The sequence below is a fragment of the Musca vetustissima genome, unplaced genomic scaffold, assembly GCF_032173495.1.
Source record: "Musca vetustissima isolate MV318-11 ecotype Yass unplaced genomic scaffold, APGP_CSIRO_Mvet_v1 utg1485, whole genome shotgun sequence".
Taxonomy (NCBI): domain Eukaryota; kingdom Metazoa; phylum Arthropoda; class Insecta; order Diptera; family Muscidae; genus Musca; species Musca vetustissima.
Window position 1 is genome coordinate 65,448 of NW_026874713.1, and position 23,675 is coordinate 89,122.

The 23,675-nt window shown below is 36.4% G+C and overlaps 1 protein-coding gene across 1 annotated transcript in view; it reads left to right on the plus strand.

The window, feature by feature from the left end:
- Positions 1-401: 401 nt before the first annotated feature.
- The window catches only part of LOC133336147 (tyrosine-protein kinase Btk-like), a gene marked incomplete at its 3' end in the record, with an annotated part of 96,214 nt that continues 72,940 nt past the window's right edge, over positions 402-23,675 (plus strand). The window contains exon 1 of the mRNA XM_061544447.1: positions 402-668. Coding sequence (XP_061400431.1) covers positions 402-668 — 267 coding nt within the window. The remainder of the gene's footprint in view (positions 669-23,675) is intronic.

Consider the following 23,675-nt stretch of genomic DNA (forward strand, 5'->3'; position numbering starts at 1 on the left):
CGAAATTTAAGATTTCTTCCAATCTTCTTACCATTTTAGTCGTATAGAATATTTAGTACTTTTTTAATACAGTTTAGTACTTATTTCCGAAATTATAGATGAATTCTAAATTCTGGAGTATAATGTTTGGACTATCATATTATTAAATTATTTTTTAATATTGGATTTTAATTTTGCAATGTTTTCTTTTTTATTTCATTTCAGCTTTTTAAACTCTTCAGCAAAGGACATCATTCCACTGACATTTTAAATAAAAATCAAAAAACAAAAGAATAAATAATGGACCTAACCACCACCAGATAGTGAGTGCTGCTGTCACAAAACTTTGCACCATCACCGCCACAATATTATCACTTTGAAACTGTGCCATATAACAAAAATATCCTCTGTGCCCCGCCACCATGAATCGTTCCACACACGGCAGCATCAAGTCATCATCATCCTCTGCGTCCAACAACAACACCACAATGATGACCACAATGCGTCTCAGCAAATCCTTTCAAAGTAAAATGGACAAAATGTCCGAACGTCTGTATGACGTTGTCAAGAGTGGCTTCATGATTAAACGGGCCCAGAACAAGAAACGTTTTACACCGGTCAACTATAAACAGCGCTGGTTCGAATTGACCAAACGGACACTCTCCTATTTTGATGTGGAAAATGTTGAGGTAAGTTCGGAATGACACATGGGGTGATGGTTTAATTTATTTAATAGAGTATGGGAAATTAAATATGAAAGAAATTATTTTTATATTTTCCATTTTTGGTGAAAAAGGAAGAGCAATATGGATGATAAGGAGGAGAAGAGCACTCATACATGAAGGTGTGTTCACGTAGCGAACATATATTTTCTTATAATAAATATAGTGAATGTCTTGTCGCTGTGGATCTCTTGAGCAAAGGAGAGAAAATTTAGTTAAACACGGATCTATTTTTGTATACTGTCAACTTGAGATAAACGCCTTCTTGTAAAAGGTGTTACACTAGAACATAATAAGATTTTCCCATGGGAAGTAATCCAGACTACAGACTGATAAGCATGTGTATACTTTTTCTTGCCAAATATGAGATAAATATATGTGTGGGTCCATTCGCGGGCTCTCTTCCACTTTTTTACTAAGTTAGGTTAAGTTATGTTATCAACATAGATCTTAAGTCCTCCTTAAAAAGTATTCTTTAAAAAACCACGCCTATTTATAGTCATTGGAAAAAATTCTTTAAAAATCCACGCCTATTTATAGTAATTGGAAGAAAAATTCTTTAAAAATTTACGCCTATTTATAGTCCTTGAAAATTATTCTTTGAAAATCTACGCCAATTTGTTTGATCTTCCGTAGCAAGATTTTCAGATGTCTTCCTAAGGAGGCAACTTGGTATTCTAGAATAGGAACTCTCGGTCCTTTATAGGAATGCCTTTTATATAAACAATAAGTTGACCTTCACGTTTTCAGTATACGACTTCTTTCAGACTTCTGGCTCATCTCCTTTCTTGGCCTTCCTGTCTTCTGCGAGTAAAACCTTCTGATCTTCCATAAGGAGACATTATTTTCCATAATGTCAGGACCTTCATCAGGAACACCTTTTGAATACCCTTTAAAAAGGGCCTTAATCAGCTTATATGTAAAAGAATTGTGCCTTCAATACCTTTATACCATAGATTTAGGGCGATGGATCTCGGAATATGATCTGTGCAGAATGTTAGTACACTAGATTGAGGAGTTCCTACTTCTATGGAAAGACTTGGAGGTCTTTTATTCGAGAAACATTTTTTTCCAAGATTACCTTCTCGTTGCCAATAGAAGATGCTTCTAGACATCGAATGGAATGACTTTCTTGGAATTCCTGTCTTCTATAAAAACCTGGTCTGGTCTTCTAGAAGTAGACACTATTTTTCTTTCTGTAAAGTTCCATGTTCAGGAATACCTTTTTAATAGCCCTTTACAGAAGGCCATCATATGCTTATATGCAAGAACAGTAGGTCTTCTACAGGAAGAGATGTAGGTTTTTAAAATAAGGTCATTTGTATATAGGAATAAATCTTGTCTTCAAATGGGAGAACAGCTGATGTGAAGACTTTTTGATCTTTTCTATATTCAAAAAGAAAACCTTTCGATCTTTCATAGGAACAATTTGTATCTTTAGTAGGATGACCTTCTTCCCGATGGTATTCAAATTATCAATTGAATACTTACTAGGCTTCTATATGAACCAGTTTCCTTTTTTAGACATAGACTTGATGAGGAAGAAGTACTTCACCACTTCTAGGAAGCAGACCTATAGCTGTTCTATGAAATTAGATATTCAACTCTTCTACGAAGAATATCTTAACCTGCTTCTATGAATAAGTCCTTCAAATCTTTTATGAAGACGACTTTAAGCTCTTCTATGACGAATACATTCAGCGCTTCTATGACGAAGACATTCAGCTTTTCTATGAGGAAGAACATTTTTAGCTCTTCTTCTTCTGCTGCTTCTATGAAGATCTTCCACTATGAAAGAAAAAAGTGTCAGCTCCTTTAAGGAGAAGAAAATCTCATCTATGAGGAAAATAATACCTTCAGCTCTTCTATGCGGAAGAAGACCTTTAACTCTTCTATGAAAAAGACCTTCACCTCTTCTATGAGTAAGAAAACCTTCAACTGCTACCATGAGGAAGAAAACCTTCTACTGCTTCTATGAGGAAGAAAACCTTCGAATGCTTCTATGAGAAAGCTTTTTATGAAAAAGACCTTCAGCTCTTCTGTGAAAATGAAGACCTTCAGCTCTTTTATGAGGAGAAAGACCTTCAGCTGCTTCTATGAAGAAGACCTTCAGCTACTTCTATGACGAAGACCTTCAGCTACTTCTATGACGAAGACTTTCAGCTACTTCTATGAAGAAGACCTTCAGCTACTTCTATGAAGAATACCTTCAGCTACTTCTATGAAGAAGACCTTCAGCTCTTCTATGAAGAAGACCTTCAGCTCTTCTATGAAGAAGACCTTCAGCTCTTCTATGAAGAAGACCTTCAGCTGCTTCTATGAAGAAGACCTTCAGCTGCTTCTATGAGGAAGACCTTCAACTGATTCTATGAAGAAGACTTTCAGCTACTTCTATGAAGAAGACCTTCAGTTACTTCTATGAAGAAGACCTTCAGCTACTTCTATGAAGAAGACCTTCAGCTACTTCTTATGAAGAAGACCTTCAGCTGCTTCTATGAAGAAGACTTTCAGCTACCTCTATGAAGAGGACCTTCAGCTACCTCTATGAAGAAGACCTTCAGGATTTTTATGAAGATGATGACGAAGACCTTCTGCTACTTCTATGAAGAAGACCTTCAGCTACTTCTATGAAGAAGACCTTCAGCTACTTCTATGAAGAAGACCTTCAGCTGCTTCTATGAAGAAGACCTTCAGCTGCTTCTATGAGGAAGACCTTCAACTGATTCTATGAAGAAGACTTTCAGCTACTTCTATGAAGAAGACCTTCAGCTGCTTCTATGAAGAAGACTTTCAGCTACCTCTATGAAGAGGACCTTCAGCTACCTCTATGAAGAAGACCTTCAGGATTTTTATGAAGATGATGACGAAGACCTTCTGCTACTTCTATGAAGAAGACCTTCAGCTTTTTATGAAAAAGACCTTCAGCTCTTCTGTGAAAATGAAGACCTTCAGCTACTTCTATTGCGAAGACCTTCAGCTACTTCTATGACGAAGACTTTCAGCTATTTCTATGAAGAAGATCTTTAGTGGCTTCTATGAAGAAGACCTTCAGTGGATTCTATGAAGAATACTTTCAGCTGCCTCTATGAAAAAGAGCTTCAGGTGCTTCTATGAAGAAGACCTTCAGCTCGTCTATAAAGATGACCCTTCAGCTCTTCTTTGAAGAAGACCTTCAGCTCGTCTATGAAGAAGACCTTCAGTTGTTCTATGAAAAAACCTTCAGCTGCTATGAAGTCCTTCATTCTACTCTGTTTTATTGCAAAGGAATTTAAGAAATATTTCAATTATTTCAATGGTCTTCATTAAAGCTGAAAACAAAGTGTTCAAAAATTCCATGCTTATTACCTTTGAAGTCAAGATATCCATCCATCCACGCATTTCAAGTTCTTGGCAACATCAGCATCTTTTGTCCTCGCATCCTACCTGCTTACTGGTGGATCAGCAGCAGGTATGAGTCTCTCGTGCCTTTGTCTCCATTGGTGACAAGTGAAGTCTTCACATCATTAACATCTGTTTGTTCTTTTCTGTTTCTCTAACTCCAGTCGAAAATCCGCACCCCCTAAGACCTAAATAATCTCCATGGTTAGTCTTCTTGTTTTTCATGTTTCGTATATACAGAACTAAGGCATTATATTATAAAAATGTGATTGTGTTTATCGCTATTGTTGTTGTTGTTTTCCTTTATGCGAATTATATAAACACAACACCAAGAATAAAGAGAATGTTTTTCCTATTTTCCCCCTCAGATCTCGTAATCATCCGGTGTTCTATTATTGTTATTATCATTATTTCGTTGCGTGGCATTGTTTTATAACACTCCAACCGGCTTCCCTCTGCACTCCACCCCCGCTGCTTCCTCAGCTAATCCTTAATTTTTTCTGACCATTTTTTGTGGGGTGTGGGTTATTCTAAATGCCGGCTACGCAGTTTGATTCTTCGCAAAGCCTCCCTCCTTCACCAATTTTTGTCTACTTTGCCGGTTAATATTTCTCTATTCATTTGTCCAAAAACTCCGTTCAGGCGACTGCTCTTCATCGTCATCTGCAAAAGTCTAGTCGTCCTTTACGGCGTTTTTTGTTTTTGTCATAACCGGCATTTGTTGTTTTCGCATTTCGTAATAAAAATATTCGCTCTCCGTCTCTTCGTATTTTGATTTGTGTTCCATATGCCGCCTTCTATTTATTGTTGTTATCTATGTCGCCCGATTCTTTCGCCCTAGTGATGTTAGTTGCAAACAACAATGTACCTTGCCAGTCGGCTTGGTGTGTCGTCGTCCTTCCAATCTCCAATGTTTTGGTATAATAACATGGTTGATGGTTCGCTAATCAGGAGAGATGCCGGAAAATCAGGGAGATACAAATGTTATGGACAAACACACCCTATCAATAACTCTCTCGCAGATTTGGAGAGAAAAGCTTCCAAACGGAGAGAATTGTTTTGGTGAACGTGTTCTTCATAGAGGAAGCGGAATGTTTTCTTTCATTGAAGAGCTAAATAGTCTTCTTCATAGACGCAGCTGGATATCTTCCTTCAGAATACAACTAGAGGGTTTCTTCATAGAAGAACTGAGGGGCTTCTTCATAGAAGGACTGAAGGTATTCTTCATAGAAGGACCGAAGATCTTCGTAAAAGGGCTTAAGGTCGTCTTCATAGAAGGCCAGAAAGTTCTCTTCATAGAAGGGCTGAAGGTCTTCTTCATTGAAGGGCTAAAGGAACGAAGGTATTCTTCATAGAAGGACCGAAGATCTTCGTAAAAGGGCTTAAGGTCGTCTTCATAGAAGGGCAGAAAGTTCTCTTCATAGAAGGGCTGAAGGTCTTCTTCACAGAAGGACTGATGGTCTTCTTCACAGAAGGACTGAAAGTCTTCTTCACAGAAGGACAGATGGTCTTCTTCAGAGAGGAGCTGATGGTCTTATTCATAGAAGGGCTGAAGGTCTACTTCATATAGGTGCTCAATGTCTTATTCATAGAAGTGTAGAAGTTCTTCTTCTTCCTCATGAAAGAAGATCATTCTTCAAAGAAGACCTGAAGGTCATATTTCTCATATACGACCTATAGATTTTCTTCACAGAATAATGGTTATAATAATTGAAGGCCTAAGGAACTCAGAAATCTTTTATTATTTTACGCTGTGAGAATGACCTTTTTTGGAGATCTGGCATCTCTTGTTTTAATCAAAACATTGTTATGTTATGATGCGCTCTTTCCGTTGCCTTTTGATATGGAGAGTTTGGAATTATTTTTCTCACGCATGTTTTTTAGCAAATTTACCGGTAAATATGCCAACTGCCTCTCCTATTAAAATTTGAATAGGACGGAAAATAATTTGCCGACAAATAGTCCGGAAATATTTATTACGGAAAGAGAATATAACTTGTTCTCTTTTTCTCAGGAATATGTTTACATTTTCCATATAAGGTATTTCCGATATGACATAAATTAAATTTTTTGTAGAGATGATAGAAGGATATCCAAAGTAACAGTTGTGACCGCGCATAGCGGTTATAACTTCCCAATTCATTTATTGGGTAACAGCGAATAAAATAAGCAGTTGCGGACAGAGGGTCAAATGGAGGGGCTTGGGGGAAATGACCAAGTGCCAATGATCTTCTGGACTGACTAGGCGAAGTTTCGGCTTCAACCAAACACCATGGGTTCTTTGTAATCAGCACGTTACCCTCTAGTCAAAAGGGTACATTGATTATGTTGTCAGTTCAAAGGTGGAAACTGCTGGTTGTGTATCGCCTTTAGCCGATAAGCCGATGCTACTGAGACAGACGGCCAATGAAGGCAAAGGAGTCACGTGTGGGTTTTCCGAAAACACTTCGGAATCCTCGCTGTCGATTCCAGCGCACAAAAATGACAAACCCAAAGAAGTATTGGATAGAAAGGCGTATCGGGCGGCAATATGTTGATAAGAACCCTAACTTGATCAGTGATAGGGAATTCTTTTGAATCAGGAAGCACCTTAAAAGTTGTGAAAAAATATGAGAGGGACTAGTCTCATAAGGCCACTAGGAAACTTTTGTTGAAAATTTACAGAGTACCTTGCATTCAGTGGCTTCTTATGTCGGAATGCCTAACACGGCGAATGGCGTCTTCTTCATAGAAGTTCTGAAGGTATTTCTCCTTATAGAAGGGCTGAAGGTATTCTTCATAGAAGAGCCTTAGGTCTTCTTCCAAATATAAGAGCTGAAGATATTCTTCTTCGTGGAATAATCTGAAGTGTTCTTCTTCGATGAAGATTGAGGTTTTATTTTTCATAGAAATGTCAGAAAATGTAGTCATCTTTTAAGACTTATTTACAGAAGGGTTTCTTCCTCACCTCATAGAAGAGCCACTAGGAAACTTCTGCAGACCGAATACCTTGCATTCAGAGGCTACTTCTGCCGGGATCCCTACCACGGCGAATGTAAAAGATACTCACTTTACAGTATCAGAGCATGAGTCAAACACGGGGCTCAAGTCAGGAGTTGTGTGAGCGGTCACATCTGCTACTCTAGCGCAAAATTTTCTGTTAAGGTAATATCCTCCTCAACGCTTTTAACAACGAAGAGGATGTGTCGTTTGCGATTTGCCGAACGAATGTCAATCCTCGTGTCAAGTCTTCAAGGCCTCCTACGACGGCAATTTGGCATATGATACCTTACGGAATCTCTTGACTACCTTATTAAGTCTGTTATAGACCTTGAACCCCCCTTGGGAGGGTAGTTATTTCAACAGGCTGGACCTGTTGAAAGATTCTGGGAGAGTCTTTGGTTCCTATTCGGCTTCAATTCCATGGCACAACGGGGAAATATGGCTGACAACCTTATTAAAACTGTTATAGACCTTGAAGCTCCTTTTTTCGATGTTTAAGGGCCCCTAACATCAATTTAGTCGTGTAATACAGATTATAGGGCTGTTCTTGGCTGTAAAACAAATTTTGCGGGATAAACGTCGGTTTGTTAGACTTTGTTGGGTTCCGAATTTGAAGTGAAGTCTTAACCAAGGCGTGGATTTTTTTAAAAAATATTTTTTGAAGGTTTAGCCAAGTCGTGTACTTTTTAATAATTTTTTTTTAAGGTTTAGCCAAGGCGTGGACTTTTTAAAAATATTTTTTGAAGGTTTAGCCAAGGCGTGGACTTTTTACAAATATTTTTTGAAGGTTTAGCCAAGGTGTGGACTTTTTAAAGTATTTTTTGAAGGTTTAGCCAAGGCGTGGACTTTTTAAAAATATTTTTTGAAGGTTTTTTAAAAATATTTTTTGAAGGTTTAGCCAAGGCGTGGACTTTTTAAAAATATTTTTTGAAGGTTTAGCCAAGGCGTGGACTTTTTAAAAATATTTTTTGAAGGTTTAGCCAAGGCGTGGACTTTTTAAAAATATTTTTTGAAGTTTTAGGCAAGGCGTGGATATTTTAAAAATATTTTTTGAAGGTTTAGCCAAGGCGTGGACTTTTTAAAAATATTTTTTGAATGTTTAGCCAAGGCGTGGACTTTTTAAAAATATTTTTTGAATGTTTAGCCAAGGCGTGGACTTTTTAAAAAAAATTTTTTGAAGGTTTAGCCAAGGCGTGGACTTTTTAAAAATATTTTTTGAAGGTTTAGCCAAGGCGTGGACTTTTTAAAAATATTTTTGAAGGTTTAGCCAATGCGCGGACTTTTTAAAAATATTTTTTGAAAGTTTAGCCAAGGCGTGGACTTTTTAGAAATATTTTTTTAAAGGTTTAGCCAAGGCGTGGACTTTTTAAAAATATTTTTTGAAGGTTTAGCCAAGTCGTGGACTTTTTAAAAATATTTTTTGAAGGTTTAGCCAAGGCGTGGACTTTTTAAAAATATTTTTTGAAGGTTTAGCCAAGGCGTGGACTTTTTAAAAAATATTTTTTGAAGGTTTAGCCAAGGCGTGGACTTTTTAAAAATATTTTTTGAAGGTTTAGCCAAGGCGTGGACTTTTTAAAAATATTTTTTGAAGGTTTAGCCAAGGCGTGGACTTTTTAAAAATATTTTTTGAAGGTTTAGCCAAGGCGTGGACTTTTTAAAAATATTTTTTTAAGGTTTAGCCAAGGCGTGGACTTTTTAAAAATATTTTTTGAAGGTTTAGCCAAGGCGTGGACTTTTTAAAAATATTTTTTGAAGGTTTAGCCAAGGCGTGGACTTTTTAATTTTTTTTTTTTTAAGGTTTAGCCAAGGCGTGGACTTTTTAATTTTTTTTAAGGTTTAGCCAAGGCGTGGATTTTTTTAAAAAATATTTTTTTGATGTTTAGCCAAGGCGTGGACTTTTTAAAAATGTCCAAATTGGCAACCTTGCTTTAAATTTTTCTCTTAGTGGATACTATTTTCTCTCCACAAGAGAATTCTCCTTTTCGCTTCTTGTCTCTCTCTCTCTCTCTCTCTCTCTTTGATTGCTCTCAGCCACAGCCTCACAACAACAACACAAGGCAGGGCATATTTTTGCCAATTTCATGGCTGGAAAGAAAAATCTCTACACCTGTGTCAATAAAAAGGATAATACGCACACACTCACACACACACACACAATCTCTCTAATTTCATATTCTCTTGCTTGCATAGAGGCAAACGAATATATGGGGCGTAATATGGGGGTAACAAATTAACCACCCTTAAAACTGTAGGACATACAAACAAACACCATGTATCCTTATAGGGCAACTTTTTTTTCCTCAATGAATTTGAATGTGGTTGGGAAAATAAAGGATGGATGGTGGGTTGGTTGGTTGGTTGGTTCGAAGGATGGATGCATGGTTGGGTTGCATGGCTGGCTGGCTGCTTTGTGGGTTTGCTTGGTTTGGTGGTAGTCATAGCGAAAAACGAAACGCTAGAAATTTATGAAAAAATTACGAGGACACACTGCTGCTGCTGCTGTTGTTCTAACGAAACGAAGTAGTCGAAGAAGTTCAGTAACCGCCACCAAAAAAATATATTCGAGTCAGTATTACGGTTGCTGTGGAAAAACAACGTTTAGGCTGGCTACGTATTGTGAAAATTTGTCGGAAAGCGCTGTAACGGAATAGAGAAAAATAAAAAAAAATAATTTGTGAGGAAATAAATTAATAAATATATATAAAAAAATCGGGAGTAAAAATTTTTAAAAAATTTCGGAATATTTACCGAAATATTGAAGGTTTTAAAATAATTTTTTATTTAAGAAAAAATTGCAAAAATTGTTTGAAAACAAATTGCCGGGTTTTGGTTAACAGCCGGTTTTGAAAAATACATATATTTTTGTTCTTGTTGTTGCTGGCTTTCAGTGTATATATATATATATATATCGGTGTGTATGTGTGAGTGAGTTTTTTTTGTCAAGAGTGTTTGTCTATGTGCCCATGATTTAATAGTCCAACAGGACTTTCATAACAACAACAAAAGCAACTGGAAAAGCCATCCCTTATACTTTAGACGCAAATCTTGCCGAGAAGTTGAAGTCGACGGAGGGTTTTTTGAAAATAAAAAAATTTTAAAAATAATTTTGAAATATTAAAAAATCTTTGGAAAGTAAAAAAATATTTAAACCAATATAGAAAACCAAGCGTAAATTTAATAAAACCTCCTTAAAGAAATCGATTTTAAAAGTTCCTTCAAACAGCTCCACCCATTTCCGTAGAAAAAAAAAAACGAAAATAAAAACAACAACAAAGGAAAAAGTTTCGTGGAATTAAACAACAACAAAAAATAATAAAAAAACATTTCAAGAAGAAATTTTTTGAAAATAAAAAAATTTTGAAAAACATTTCAAAATAAAATAATAAAATTTTGAAAAAAAAATTGCAAACTTCGTCTAGCCAAAATAGAGATAATATTGCGTGAAATTAAAAATAAAGGAGGAAAATAAAAAAAATCCCAGTCCATATTAAAAAAAATTTCAAATCTCAAAATAAAAATTTCAAAATTTTGAAAAAAAATCCAATCAAAACAAAAAACTTTGTCTAGCCAAAAATTAAAAACAAATAAAACATTTCGTCCATCAGTTATTGTCGGTCGTTCGCTTGGTCCGGTCATTTAAAATCCTTAATCGTCTGGCAACTCCACATAACTCGGAAAAGACGCCGCGACGCGTATCCTTCACATACATATCATACATAAAGATACATATATATGTGTGTGTGTGTTTGTATTTGCTTGTGTCCATTTATTTGTGTAGTGGTGTGTAATTGCTTTTGAAGTACCCTGTTTTAAAATTATTCTGATAGTGGTCCGCTTTTTTGTTGTTGTTGTGTTTGGAATTAATGCCACACACACACCTATGGTGACCCCTCACGACGGACTTGGTCTTTGGGGAAAAAGGAGCTCTTTTCTCCACATTTGAAATAAATTAAAGGATAACTACCAACTACAAACACTATCGCCACTGTCGTCAACTACATTTCCATTAACTATCCTCTTGTGGAAGTTATACGGCCCGGCACTCTTTTCACAAAAAAAGGGATAACAACACTTACGCTTGAATGCATCTTTTGAAATTGTTGGTGGTCTGGTACTGCTGCCCAAGCCAGCCGTAAAAGCAACCCACAACAATAGAGTGTGGGAGGATTATAACACTTCTATTATTACACAATTTAGGTAAGTTGAACAATTATGCCGACTGAAGTTGGTGTTCGTGTAATGAGATTTGAAAAAAATCGGAAATTATTTTTTTGAAGTCTTAGTCAAGGCGTGGATTTTTTAAAAATTAATTTTTAAAGTCCATCGAAGGCGTGGATTTTTTTAAAAATTATTTTTTGAAGTCCATCGAAGGCCTGGATTTTTTAAAAATTATTTTTTGAAGTCCATCGAAGGCCTGGATTTTTTAAAAATTATTTTTTGAAGTCCATCGAAGGCGTGGATTTTTTAAAAATTATTTTTTGAAGTCCATCGAAGGCGTGGATTTTTTTAAAAATTATTTATTGAAGTCCATCGAAGGCCTGGATTTTTTTAAAATTATTTTTTGAAGTCCATCGAAGGCCTGGATTTTTTACATGTAATTTTTTCAAGGTTTAACGAGGCGTAGATTTTTTTTAAAAATTATTTTTTGAAGTCCTATAAAGTATATATTCTTGAAGGTAAAATTCTATCATGTGGAGTCTGTCTGTTGTAATTTTTAAAAATTATAGATTAAAATTTTTGAAGTCCAAGTTCGACTTTAGGCGTTTGGATTTTTTAAAAACAATTTTTTGAAGTCCATCGAAGGCCTGGATTTTTTAAAAATTATTTTTTGAAGTCCATCGAAGGCGTGGATTTTTTTAAAAATTTTTTATTGAAGTCCATCGAAGGCCTGGATTTTTTAAAAATTATTTTTTGAAGTCCATCAAAGGCGTGGATTTTTTTAAAAATTATTTTTTGAAGTCCATCGAAGGCGTGGATTTTTTTTTTAAATTATTTATTGAAGTCCATCGAAGGCCTGGATTTTTTAAAAATTATTTTTTGAAGTCCATCGAGGGCCTGGATTTTTTAAATGTAATTTTTTCAAGGTTTAACAAGGCGTGGATTTTTATACCCTCCACCATAGTATGGAGCGTATATTAATTTTTTTTCCGTTTGTAACTCATCGAAGTAATAACTTCCGACCCTATAAAGTATATATTCTTGATCAGCGTAAAATTCTATGACGATATAGCCATGTCCGTCAGTCTGTCTGTTGTAATAACTCTAGCGTCTAAACGAATTGAGATAGATCGCTAAAATTTTGCATAGAGTCGTCTTTTGTCTGCAGGCAGGTCAAGTTCGAATATGGACTTTATCGGTCCACGTTTAGGCATAGCTCTCATATAAGGTTACCCCCCATTTTCGGTATTATGGGGTTCTTGAGCGGGTTTTCAACCGTATTCGGTGAAATTTTTTACATTGGGTTCTTATTGGTTACTAAATGTCTCCACAAAAAATTATAAATATAGGTCCACTTTTTGTGGTAGCCTCCATATAACGGTACCTCCTAATTTTCAGTATTTTGGGGGTTTAGATCGTATTTTTCCCCCGAATTAGCTGTAATTTAGTATTTTGAGTTCTTAATAGGTACTAAATCTCTCCACAAAAAATTATGAATATAGGTCCATTTTTTCGGATAGCCCCCATATAAGGGTACACCCAATTTTCGGGATTTTGGGGTTCTTGAGCGCGCTTTTCAACCGAACTCGCTGAAATTTGGTACATTGGTTTCCCTTTGGGTATCAAATGTCTCTACTAAAAATTATAAATATAGGTACATTTTTTTCGGGTAGCCCCCATATAAGGGCACCCCCAATTTTCGGGATTTTAGGGTTATTGAACGGATTTTTAACCAAATTCGCTGTAATTTGGTATTTTGTAGTCGCAAAAATACTCGCCCTTTTTCGAATATAACCCCCTTCTTATACTAAAATAGTTAGCTGATTAGTTTCGTTTGTGGGGGTTGTCCCCATCGTATATGGGATAGTCGTTACTCGAAATAATCAGTTGTACCCTACAAATTATGGAATTCTAAGACGATTAAGCCATCGGTTATAATCATTCCGCTTTCTAAGTAAATCGTAATAAAAAACTCGAACCTGACGATGGAATATATCGGTCAGGATTTATGCATCTCCCCCATATAAGTATATCTCCTGCAGGAAAGAATTGAGACACAAAACAAAAATATTGGATTCGAAATTGACATATATCGGTCATTAATTAGGCATAGCCCTCATATAATTATAACCCCAAATATTCGCTAATTTCTACACTTAATCTAATCTAACTTTTAATCTAAATTGCAGTAGTCTGCGGATTTTATATTCTACCATGCGTTATTAGTATCAGTCCACGCTTTGCGGTTTTAATTAATTCATTTGTATTTGGCGTACAGAATGGTTTAAAAAATAGGTTCACTTTTTGGTTTGTTGCCTATATTTTCATTTCAAGTATCTGTCAGTATACATATGGTGGAGGGTCAAACTTAACGCTTTTTCACTTATTTGAAATCCTACCAAGGCATAGATTTTTTGAAATCCTAGCAAGGTGTGGATTTTTTAAAAAAATATTTTTTGAAGTCTTTGTTAAGACGTGACCTGAATTTTTTAAGAAAATATGTTTTAAATCTCAGCCAAGGCCTAGATTTAAAATAAAATATTTTTCGAAATCTCAACCAAGTCCTGGATTAAAAAAAATGAATAAGGCTTCGACAAGGGGTGGATTTTTTAAAAAGTATTTTTGGGACCATATTTTAAATTTCTTAAAAACTGTTTATGAGGTCTTATACAAGATGTGGGTTTTGGAGACGTACCCAGCTCAGATTAAAGAAAAAAATAGTCTGGAACACTTTAAAGCCTTTCTATAGAAAATACCTTCAAAGCCTTCTCTAAGAAGACTAAGAAATATTTGGCCAACTTTTTTTGCGGACAGTAGCAACACGTAATGTGATGGAGAACTATCGGGAGAAAAGGAGAGAGGAGAAACGTATTTTCAGAAAAAAGATGAAAGAGCAAGAAAAACGTGAGCGTCAGAATGAAGTCCGAAAATTCTACCAACGGGTAAAACACCAAACCGAAGGCTTTGAAGCAGGCACATCCTCCTGTAGAGATAAAGAAGGAAACCTGGTGACAGATACAGACAGCGTGCTGAGGTTCTGGAAGGAGCATTTTGAAAAACTTCTAGTATCAAGTAGTAGCGGTGAAGAAGATACCCCAGAACCAATAATAGATGATGGTATAGAGTGTATACCACCTAGTCAAGATGAGGTCATAAAAACAATTAATCGACTCAAGAACAATAAAGCAGCTGGTGCCGGTGGGTTACAAGCCGAACTATTCAAGACTGGTGGTCAGATGCTGGTAAGGAGCATGCAACAGCTGATCAGTACAATTTGGCTAGAGGAAAGCATACCCAATGATTGGAACCTCAGCATCCTGTGTCCCGTGCACAAAAATATAGACAAGACGATATGTGCCAACTATAGAGGATAGGAAGGAGACTTACTATCGCATATAAAGTGCTATCCAGCGTACTGGGGTGAACGACTGAAGCCAATGGTCAATGACATTATTGGACCATACCAATGCGGCTTCAAACCTGTGAATCCACCATTGACCAGATTTTCACTCTGCGCCACATCCTGGAAAAAACCCCACGAAAAACACATCGACACATTCCACCTACTTGTCGACTATAAAGCCGCATTCGACAGCCATATTCGTTCAGAGATGTTTAAAGTCATGTCTGCGTTTGGCATTCCTGTAAAATTAATTCGGCTATGCATGATAACTTTAACTGGCACAAGATCAGCAGTTAAAGTCGGAAAGGACCGCTCGGAGCCCTTTAATACCGCACGAGGATTCAGACAAGGTGATAGTTTGTCGTATGACCTTTTTAACATCCTGCTGGAAAAGATCATACGAGAGGTAAACGTGAACAGAAATGACCTCTGTACACAAAACCACACATTTTACTCGCTTACGCCGATGACATGGACATAACGGGTCGAACACTGAGAGCGGTAACAGCCACCTTTGAACAAATTTAGAAGGAGTCTGCCAAAGTGGGTCTGGCAGTAAACGGCGAGAAGACCAAGCTCATGGTATAAACGCGCAAGACGTCCAGTAGACTCGGACCAACTGTGGAACTTGAGAACTACAGCTTCGAGGTAGTCAAAGATTTTATATACCATAAATAAAACGAATGACATCAGTTTTGAAATTCAGGGAAGGAGAGTGATGGCCAACACTCAGACCATATATACTATGGTCTGAGCAAAAAACTCAAAAGCAAGGTAATCTCCCAACCAGACCAAACTCACACTCTACAAGACGCTGACATAGACTAATGAAAATATAGACGACGAAATGCTCTCACCAGTCCTCTCTGAATTGAGTCTGCTGAATGCGCTACTCAATTTTAAATGATGATTTACTTCAATATTTGAACCTTTTAATTTGGAATGCGACTAAACATAGTTAGTTTTAAGCAAAAACTATATCCTCAGATAAAAACATTAAAGAAAAATTAGCCATTTTACACAAAAAACGTCTTTAAAATTTTTTGAGTTTTTTGTTTTGAGTCACTTGACCGCGCATTTTTTGAGTATTTCGTCGTCTATATCTTCATTAGTATATGACGCTGATACTACTCGTGCTGTTATATGACAGCTCTTGCAGTGTTTGAGATAAAAATTCTCCGAAGATCTATGGGCCGATCTGCGTTGACGGTGAATATCGCCGTCGAATGAACCATGAGTTGTACCAGCTATTCTCGGACATTGACATTTTTAGATCTGATTGATCTGTAGCGACTACGTTGGCTAGGTCATGTTGTGGGAATGGATGAAAATGCCCCAGCCCAGAAGGCATATAAAAGCGAACCAGCTGATGGTTCACGCAGAAGGGGAAGGCCAAGAATACGATGGAATGATCAAGTCGAAGGCAACATTGCCAATGGACTTTCAAATTGGAAAAACAGCGCAAAGGACCAACGCGCCTGGAAATCTTTTCTAAGCTCGGCTTATGGAACGAAAGTTCTGTCACAAGCCAGCTAAGTAAGTAAGGCCAACTTATATGGGTTTTCAAACAAAAAATCAATGATCATCATTAGGGGACATCATAAGTCTTCTATAGAAAGATCTCAAACATTGTTTATAGGAAGGCGATTATATTTTTCTATAAACCATCATCTCATCCGGTTCCTATATTGCAAAGCACCTCAATCTGAATATGTCCATATATATTTTTTTCCAAAAGTCCCAGACAAATTACACAAATCTCTAAAGCCATAAATAACTCCAAACACGGCTGGAATGGAAAATAAAGACCAACAAAAACTCTTATTTTATTGTTCCTGAGTCTACTTCCAATTGTTTTGTGTTGTTGGATTTTCACAGCCCAACAACAACAACAAATCCACTGAATAGAATTGAAAATAACAAAAGGAAATAAATATAGGCGTCGATGAGAGCGGCCATATGTATGTGAATATAAAAAAAACTGGAGTCTCCCTTGAGTTCCGGACATGCCACAATGCATTTTAAATGGGACGTTCTGATGATGGTGGCAACTACTAGGCAAATATCCTTACAAACCGAACGAAGTAGGCAACAACTTCAAATTACTCGGTGAATATGAAATCAATACAGACAGACAGAGAGAGGGTTGTGTCAGGATGTGCCAGAATGGAAAAACCACAACAAGAAAAACAACAAATGCGGATAATATCAGGATATGGAAAATAGTTGAGAATAATAACAAAACAATAAAGGGTAAAGGATGACAACAATGGATAGAAGGTGAGGGCAAGGTGGCGAGGAAAAGATATTTCAGAATCATTGGTAACCGGAAGAGATCAATAGATATGATACGATTGAGGACTGTCAAGTGATATAAAGGATTAAAAAGATTGTAAGTAAAAGGATAAGGGTATTAAAGGAATAAATGTATTTGAAGGAAACTTTAAAATCATTGTTCAGGACTAGTATATCGTGCATTTAAAAATATATTAAAATATCTATCAGAGATTCTAGTTTCTTACTTAGCTGGGTTGTGACATGACCTAGCCAACGTAGTCTCTGCAGCCCAATACGTCTAACAATGTCGATGTCCGAGAAAAACTGGTACAGCTCATGGTTCTTTCGACGGCGATATTCACTGTCAACGCAGATCGGCCCATAGATCTTTCGGAGAATTTTTCTCTCAAACACTCCAAGAGCTGCCTCATCTGCTTCGTAAGTACCCATGCTTCAGATCCATAGATCTTTCGGAGAATTTTTCTCTCTCACGGGTAGTATTAGCGTCTTGTAGAGTGTGAGTTTGGTCTGGCGGGAGGTGGCCTGGTTTCTAAACTGCTTACTTAGAACATAGTAGCATCTATTGGCCATCACAATCCTCCTCCGAATTTCAAAACTGATGTCATTCGTTTTATTTAATGGCGGTACCAAGGTATATAAAATCTTTGACTACTTCAAAGCTGTAGTTCTCAAGTTCCACAGTTGATCCGAGTCTGCTGGACGTCTTTCGCCTTGATACCATCTGATTGGTCTTCTCGCCGTTTACTGCCAAACCTACTATTTTAGACTCCTTCTCAATTTGTTCAACGGTGGTTGTTACCGCTTTCAATGTTCGACCCATTTTGTCGATGTCATCGGCGAAGGCGAGTAATTGGTGTTGTTTAGTGTAAAGAGTGCCATTTCTGTCCAGGATTTAAAAAAATCACACGACAAACTGTCACCTTGTCTGAATTCTCGTTCGGTATTGAAGGGCTCCGAGAGGTTCTTTCCGACTTTAACTGCTTACCTTGTGCCACTTAAAGTTATCATGCATAGCTATATTAATTTTGCAGGATTGCCGAACGTAGACATGGCTTTAAACACCTCTGAACGGATAGGGCTGTCGAATGCGGCTTTATAGTCGACGAATGATGGAATGTGTCGATGTGTTTTTCTGGGTTTTTTCCATAGCCGAATTAATCTTGCAGGAGTGCCAAACGCAGACATGGCTTTATAAACCTCTGAACGGATAGGGCTGTCGAATGCGGCTTTAGAGTCCTCGAATAGGTGAAATGTATCGATGTGTTTTTCGTGGGTTTATTCCAAGATTTGGTGCAGAGTGAAAATCTGGTCAATGGTGGACTTGCCAGGTCTGAAGCCGCATTGATATGGTCCAATAATGTCATTGACCACACTGGATAGCACTTTATATGCTATGGGAAGGAGACTTATTCCTCTATAGTTGGCACATATGGTCTGGTCTCCTTTTTTGTGCACGGGACACAGGATGCTGAGATTCCAATAATTGGGCATGCATTCCTCTCGACAAATTGTACTAATCAGCTGGTGCATGTTCCTAACCAGCATCTGACCACCAGTCTTGAATAGTTCGGCTGGTAATCCATCGGCACCTGATGCTTTATTGTTCTTCAGTCGATTATTTGCTATTCTGACCTCATCTTGGCTAGGTTGTATACATTCTGTACCGTCATCTATTACTGGTTCTGTGGTATCTTCTTCACCGCCACTACTTGATACCAGAATCTTTTCAAAATGCTCCTTCCAGATCCTCAACACGCTGTCTGTATCTGTTACCAGGTTTCCTTCTTCAGCTCTACAGGAGGATGTGCCTGCACCAAAGCCTTCGGGTTGCTATTTTACTCGTAGGTAACATTTTCGGACTTCATCCTGGCTCCTGTACATCTCCTTACAGATCCTCAACACACTGTCTGTATCTGTCACCAGGTTTCCTTCCTCATCTCTACAGGAGGATGTACCTGCACCAAAGTCTTCGGTTTGGTGTTTTACTCGTTAGTAAAATTTTCGGACTTCATTCTGACTGCTGTACATCTCGATTTGCTTACGCTCACGTTTTCTTGTCTCTCTTATTTTTTCTGAAAACACGTTTCTCATCTCTCCTTTTCTCCCGATAATTCTCCATCACATTACGTGTTGCTACTGTCTGCAGGGTTGCCCTATACGCTGCGTTTTTCAAACCAGAAGCATAAAGACACTCCTGATAGTACCATGGTTGCTTTTGCTGCAGTTTGTAGGGTGTGGGCAATTCTCTGTCATTGTGCTTCTATACTATTATCGGGAAAATAAGTGCTTTCGTCAAGCTGTCGTCAAGTCAAGGTAAGCGGGAATCCAAAAGTCCACGCCTTGCTTGGGCCTTCAAAAAATAATTTCAAAAAATCCACGCCTTGCCTAAGCCTTAAAAATAATTTTAGAATCCTATGGAATGCCTCTTAGCCAGTATTTTTCCCTCCCCCAGTCTTATTTAAACCCCCAGATCAGAATGTCCTATTCAAAGCAATCATTTAAGCGTATAGCGATGCTGTGGTGTTCATTGAACCCAACGCGGTTGAAAAAGTATTCGCATCGGACCATTTGATTGATTCCATTTGAAAATATTCACGCATTCGCTGGTTTCGTCGCTCAGCTCTCCATTCTTCTTTGCCTCTTTCATCAACCCTAATCAGGCAATCCAATTTCGGATTTTGTTTCCAGCCTACACCAAACACTGGTTTGCTTGGCAGGCTATGAAAGGACCACAAAGGAAGACTTGAAGGCGTCGGATGATTTATTATTGTTCCATTTATATAAATTCCGAACCCAGGCCTTTTTGGTGATGGTGGTGACAAATCATTTGTATTTGGATTTTTTGTTGGTGGAAGGAACTGTTCTGAATTGTGTGCGTGTTATATTAGATGAATTTGGAATATTTCCAAAATCTACTAACTAATGAGGGTGTGAAAAAAAACTTTACACACACTAAGGGTGTGCGGATTTCAAATGACGATTTTTCGTATGTGTGTGTATGTTTTCGCATGTATGAATGTATTTATATGTTTGTGTTTGTGCCCATGAACAGCTGTTCCAATAATAAAATTTAATCTTTGGAGTTATTGCGAGTTTTTCTTCCTTCTTCTTTGATAATAATTTTTCGGATTAGCATAATTTCAGATTTTCGACATTCATCGAAATAAATTTTGCTATTTTGGGAAGTATGTTTTCTTTGGCATAATTTTTATTGTGTCATAGCCACAGACATAAATAAATATATACATATATAAATACATATATTTTATTTCTGTGTGTTTTTTTTTATGATGACAAATTTATGTGTGTTTGTTTCTCTTTCCTTCTTATCATAGCCTTCCTACCTTTCTACATTTCAATTTTTTGCTGGGTGGTCCTCCTTTCCCAAAACCATAAATCATTGATAAAACTTGAAATTAAGGAAAGTCGGTATAACTGTTAAAATTTGAATGAGGATCGGATGAGGAATTTGGGGAAATATTTTAAAATACTTTATGGATGCTCATATCTTATAGGACCTAATAGATATATACCGACTTGCTCTATTGAAATGATACATTTTTAAGGTCTGGAGGAAAACAATATATTGAAGGACTCCTCGAAAGACTTATTTTAGGTATTTTTATAAAATAAGTCCAAATCTTTCCATCGTAGCCCATAATGGTCTTCTTATAAACGACCTTGGTTGCCTTGTTTTAGAAACTCTTGAAGCCACAAAAAAAACTTCTAGTTTATTTATCTTCGAGGTTTCCTATAGTTATTTGATTAAGAACATTTGATGAAGTTATTTAATGGCTTCTTAAATACGGTATATAAATGATCTTCCTAAGGTGTATAAGACCTTAAAGGGGTAGCTACCTAACATAACCCAATGCATTGGACTTATTTATGGTGTCTATGTACTGTACACGTATGCATTATACAATTTCAAAAAAGAAACGTATGCATAAAACCTAACCTATCAGAAAAATGGAAGATCCGAATATCCTGACTTTGTGAAGAAGAAAAACCCTTCCTATAAAACACGCAATTAGATATACACCTTTTTCAAATGTTATTCAAAACATTTCAATTGCAATTCGAGAATTTCATTTGTAATTCGAATACTCAATTTGCAATTCATAACATTTTACTTGTAATTCGAGTATGTAATTTGTAATTCACAACATTTCATTTGTAATTTTAAACTTTTCGTATGAAATTAAAAAAAATTTATTTGAAATTTAAAAAATTTCATTGGTAATTCGAATATTTCAATTTGAATTTCGTAGAGTTTCATTTGAAATTCAAAGAAATCCATTTGAAATTCAAAGAATCCAATTTGAAATTCATAACATTTCACTTGTAATTCATAAAATTGCAGTTGTAATTCATAACAATTCATTTGAAATTCATACATATTTCGTTTTGTGTTACCAATAATATTTTTCGAATTTAAAATTAAATGTTATGAAAAACAAATGGAATGTTATGTATTTCAAAACAAATGTTAAGAATTTCAAATGGAATTATTTAAATTTCAAATGGAATTTTATTAATATCAAGTGGAATTTTATGAATTTCAAACGCAAATACTTGGAATTTCAAATGGAAGTTTATGAATTTCAAATAGAATTCTATGAATTTCGAATGGTATTCTAGGAATTACAAATGCAATTCTCGAATTACAGCTAATATGTTGTGAATTGCAAATGGAATTCTCGAATTACATTTGATATGTTTTGAAGAACATGTAAAAAAGGTGTAGTTTTTACACAAACTTCGTTCATATAGAAGTACTATTCACAGAACTTAAAAAAGTCTGATAAATATTTCTCACAGGAATTGTACTCATGGATATCGATGAGCCGTCCCAAACCTATGGTGCATACAGAGAGTTAGAAAATATTTTTAAAATATCTACGCATATTGTACGTAAAGTCCCTTAGGAAATATTCTCAAAAAATTTACGCCTATAGTCCTCAAAGTCGCTTAAGAAATATTCTTAAATTTTAAAATCTTTAGTCCCTTTGAAAATATTTTTCAAAAATCTACTCGTGTGGCCCACACAGTTTCTTAAAAATTATGTTTGGTCTTATAATCTCTTAGAAACTAAAGTAACAAAAATTACGCCAATGGTCCACTCTTATGGCTCTTTGGTTTTTTTAGAAGACACATAGTTTTCCTATGGAATATCTTCCGTCGCTTTTTAATTATGGAATTTGTGACCTTCTGTGTTTTGTAGAAGTCCTCTATAGAGGTAAATGTAATATTTGAAGTCCTCTCAAAATACCTCTTTTAGATGTGCTCTTAAAGAAACTTTATGGGTCATTTTAGAGCATAGTTTTAGGGCGTCTTAATGCTTTCTCTATAGCATATTTTAGAGGATTTTTTTAGAAGCTTTTTGCTGGCTTCTAAAAATTTGTTTTTTTGCCTTTCTGAACAAAGCATTTAAGGACATTTATAGTTTTTTTAGAAGTTCATTGTGTAGAAGATCTTAATGGGGTAGCTATCATAGCAGAACTCAAATTTAAAGGGGGATGGGGATTTCTGTTGAACAGCTTTAGTGCCTTCTAATATATTATTTTTGTGGCCTTAATAAATACGTCAATTAATATATTTTGTACATATTTAAATCGAAAGATTTATTTTGGGTCTTCTATTAAGATGTCTCCTGATAAATGCCTTTGGACGCATTCTTAGATAATTTTGATGGTTGCCAGTTTTGCCCCTATAAAGCTTTTTTGGCGCTGGGGTAAAATGTATAAATGAATTGCAATAAAAAATAATAAAAAAACTACAGTTCTAATCTAGGAAGATGAAGAACTCCAGCTCTTCTAGAAAGAAAATTACCTGCAGTTCTCCTATAGGAAGAAGAATACCTCCAACTCTCCAAAGAAAGAAAAAACCGCTCTTCCATAGGAATAAGACGCCTACAGCTCTTTCAAAGGAAAATTAATACCTGCAGCTATGCCAAAGAAAGAAGAAAACTTGCAGCTCTTTCACAGGAAGACAAATACCTGCAGATCTTCTATAGGAAGAAGACTCCTGTAGCTCTTCCACAAGAAGATAAATTCCGAAGGATAAATTCATCCAGCTCTTCTAGGAAGAAAATTACATGCATCACTCGTATAGGAAGAAAAATACCAGCAGCTCTTCCACAGGAAGAAGAATACTTGCAAATCTGGAACAATGCCTCCAGCAGATTATCAGCCACTCTATCAAAAGAAGAAGTCCTACATCTCTTCCACAGAAAGAAGTATACCCGTAACTGTTCCACAGGAAGAAGAAACCTACAGTTCGCTTCTGGAAAGAAGAAGACCTCCAGCTCTTTTATAGGAAGAGAAATACCTCCAGCTTTTCTATAGGAAGAAAATTGCATGCAGCTCTCCTATAGGAAGAAGAATACCACCAATTCTTCTATAAGAGGAAGAATACCTACATCGCTTCTTCAGGAAGAAGAATTCCTGCAGCTCTTCCACAGAAGAAGACTCCTGTACCTCTTCCAAAGGAAGAGGAATGCCTACAGTTCTTTCAAAGAAAGAATAATACCTGTAGATATTCCATAGGAAGAAGAATACATTCAGATCTTCCACAGGAATAAGACACCTGCGGCTCTTACGCAAGAAGAGGAATCGCTGCAGCTCTCTCAAAGGAAAAATAATACCTGCAACTTTTCCACATTAAGAAAAATGCCTGCAGCTTTTCCACAGGAACATAAATTCCTGCAGATCTTACATAGGTAGGATAATACCTGCATCTCTTCCATAGGAAGG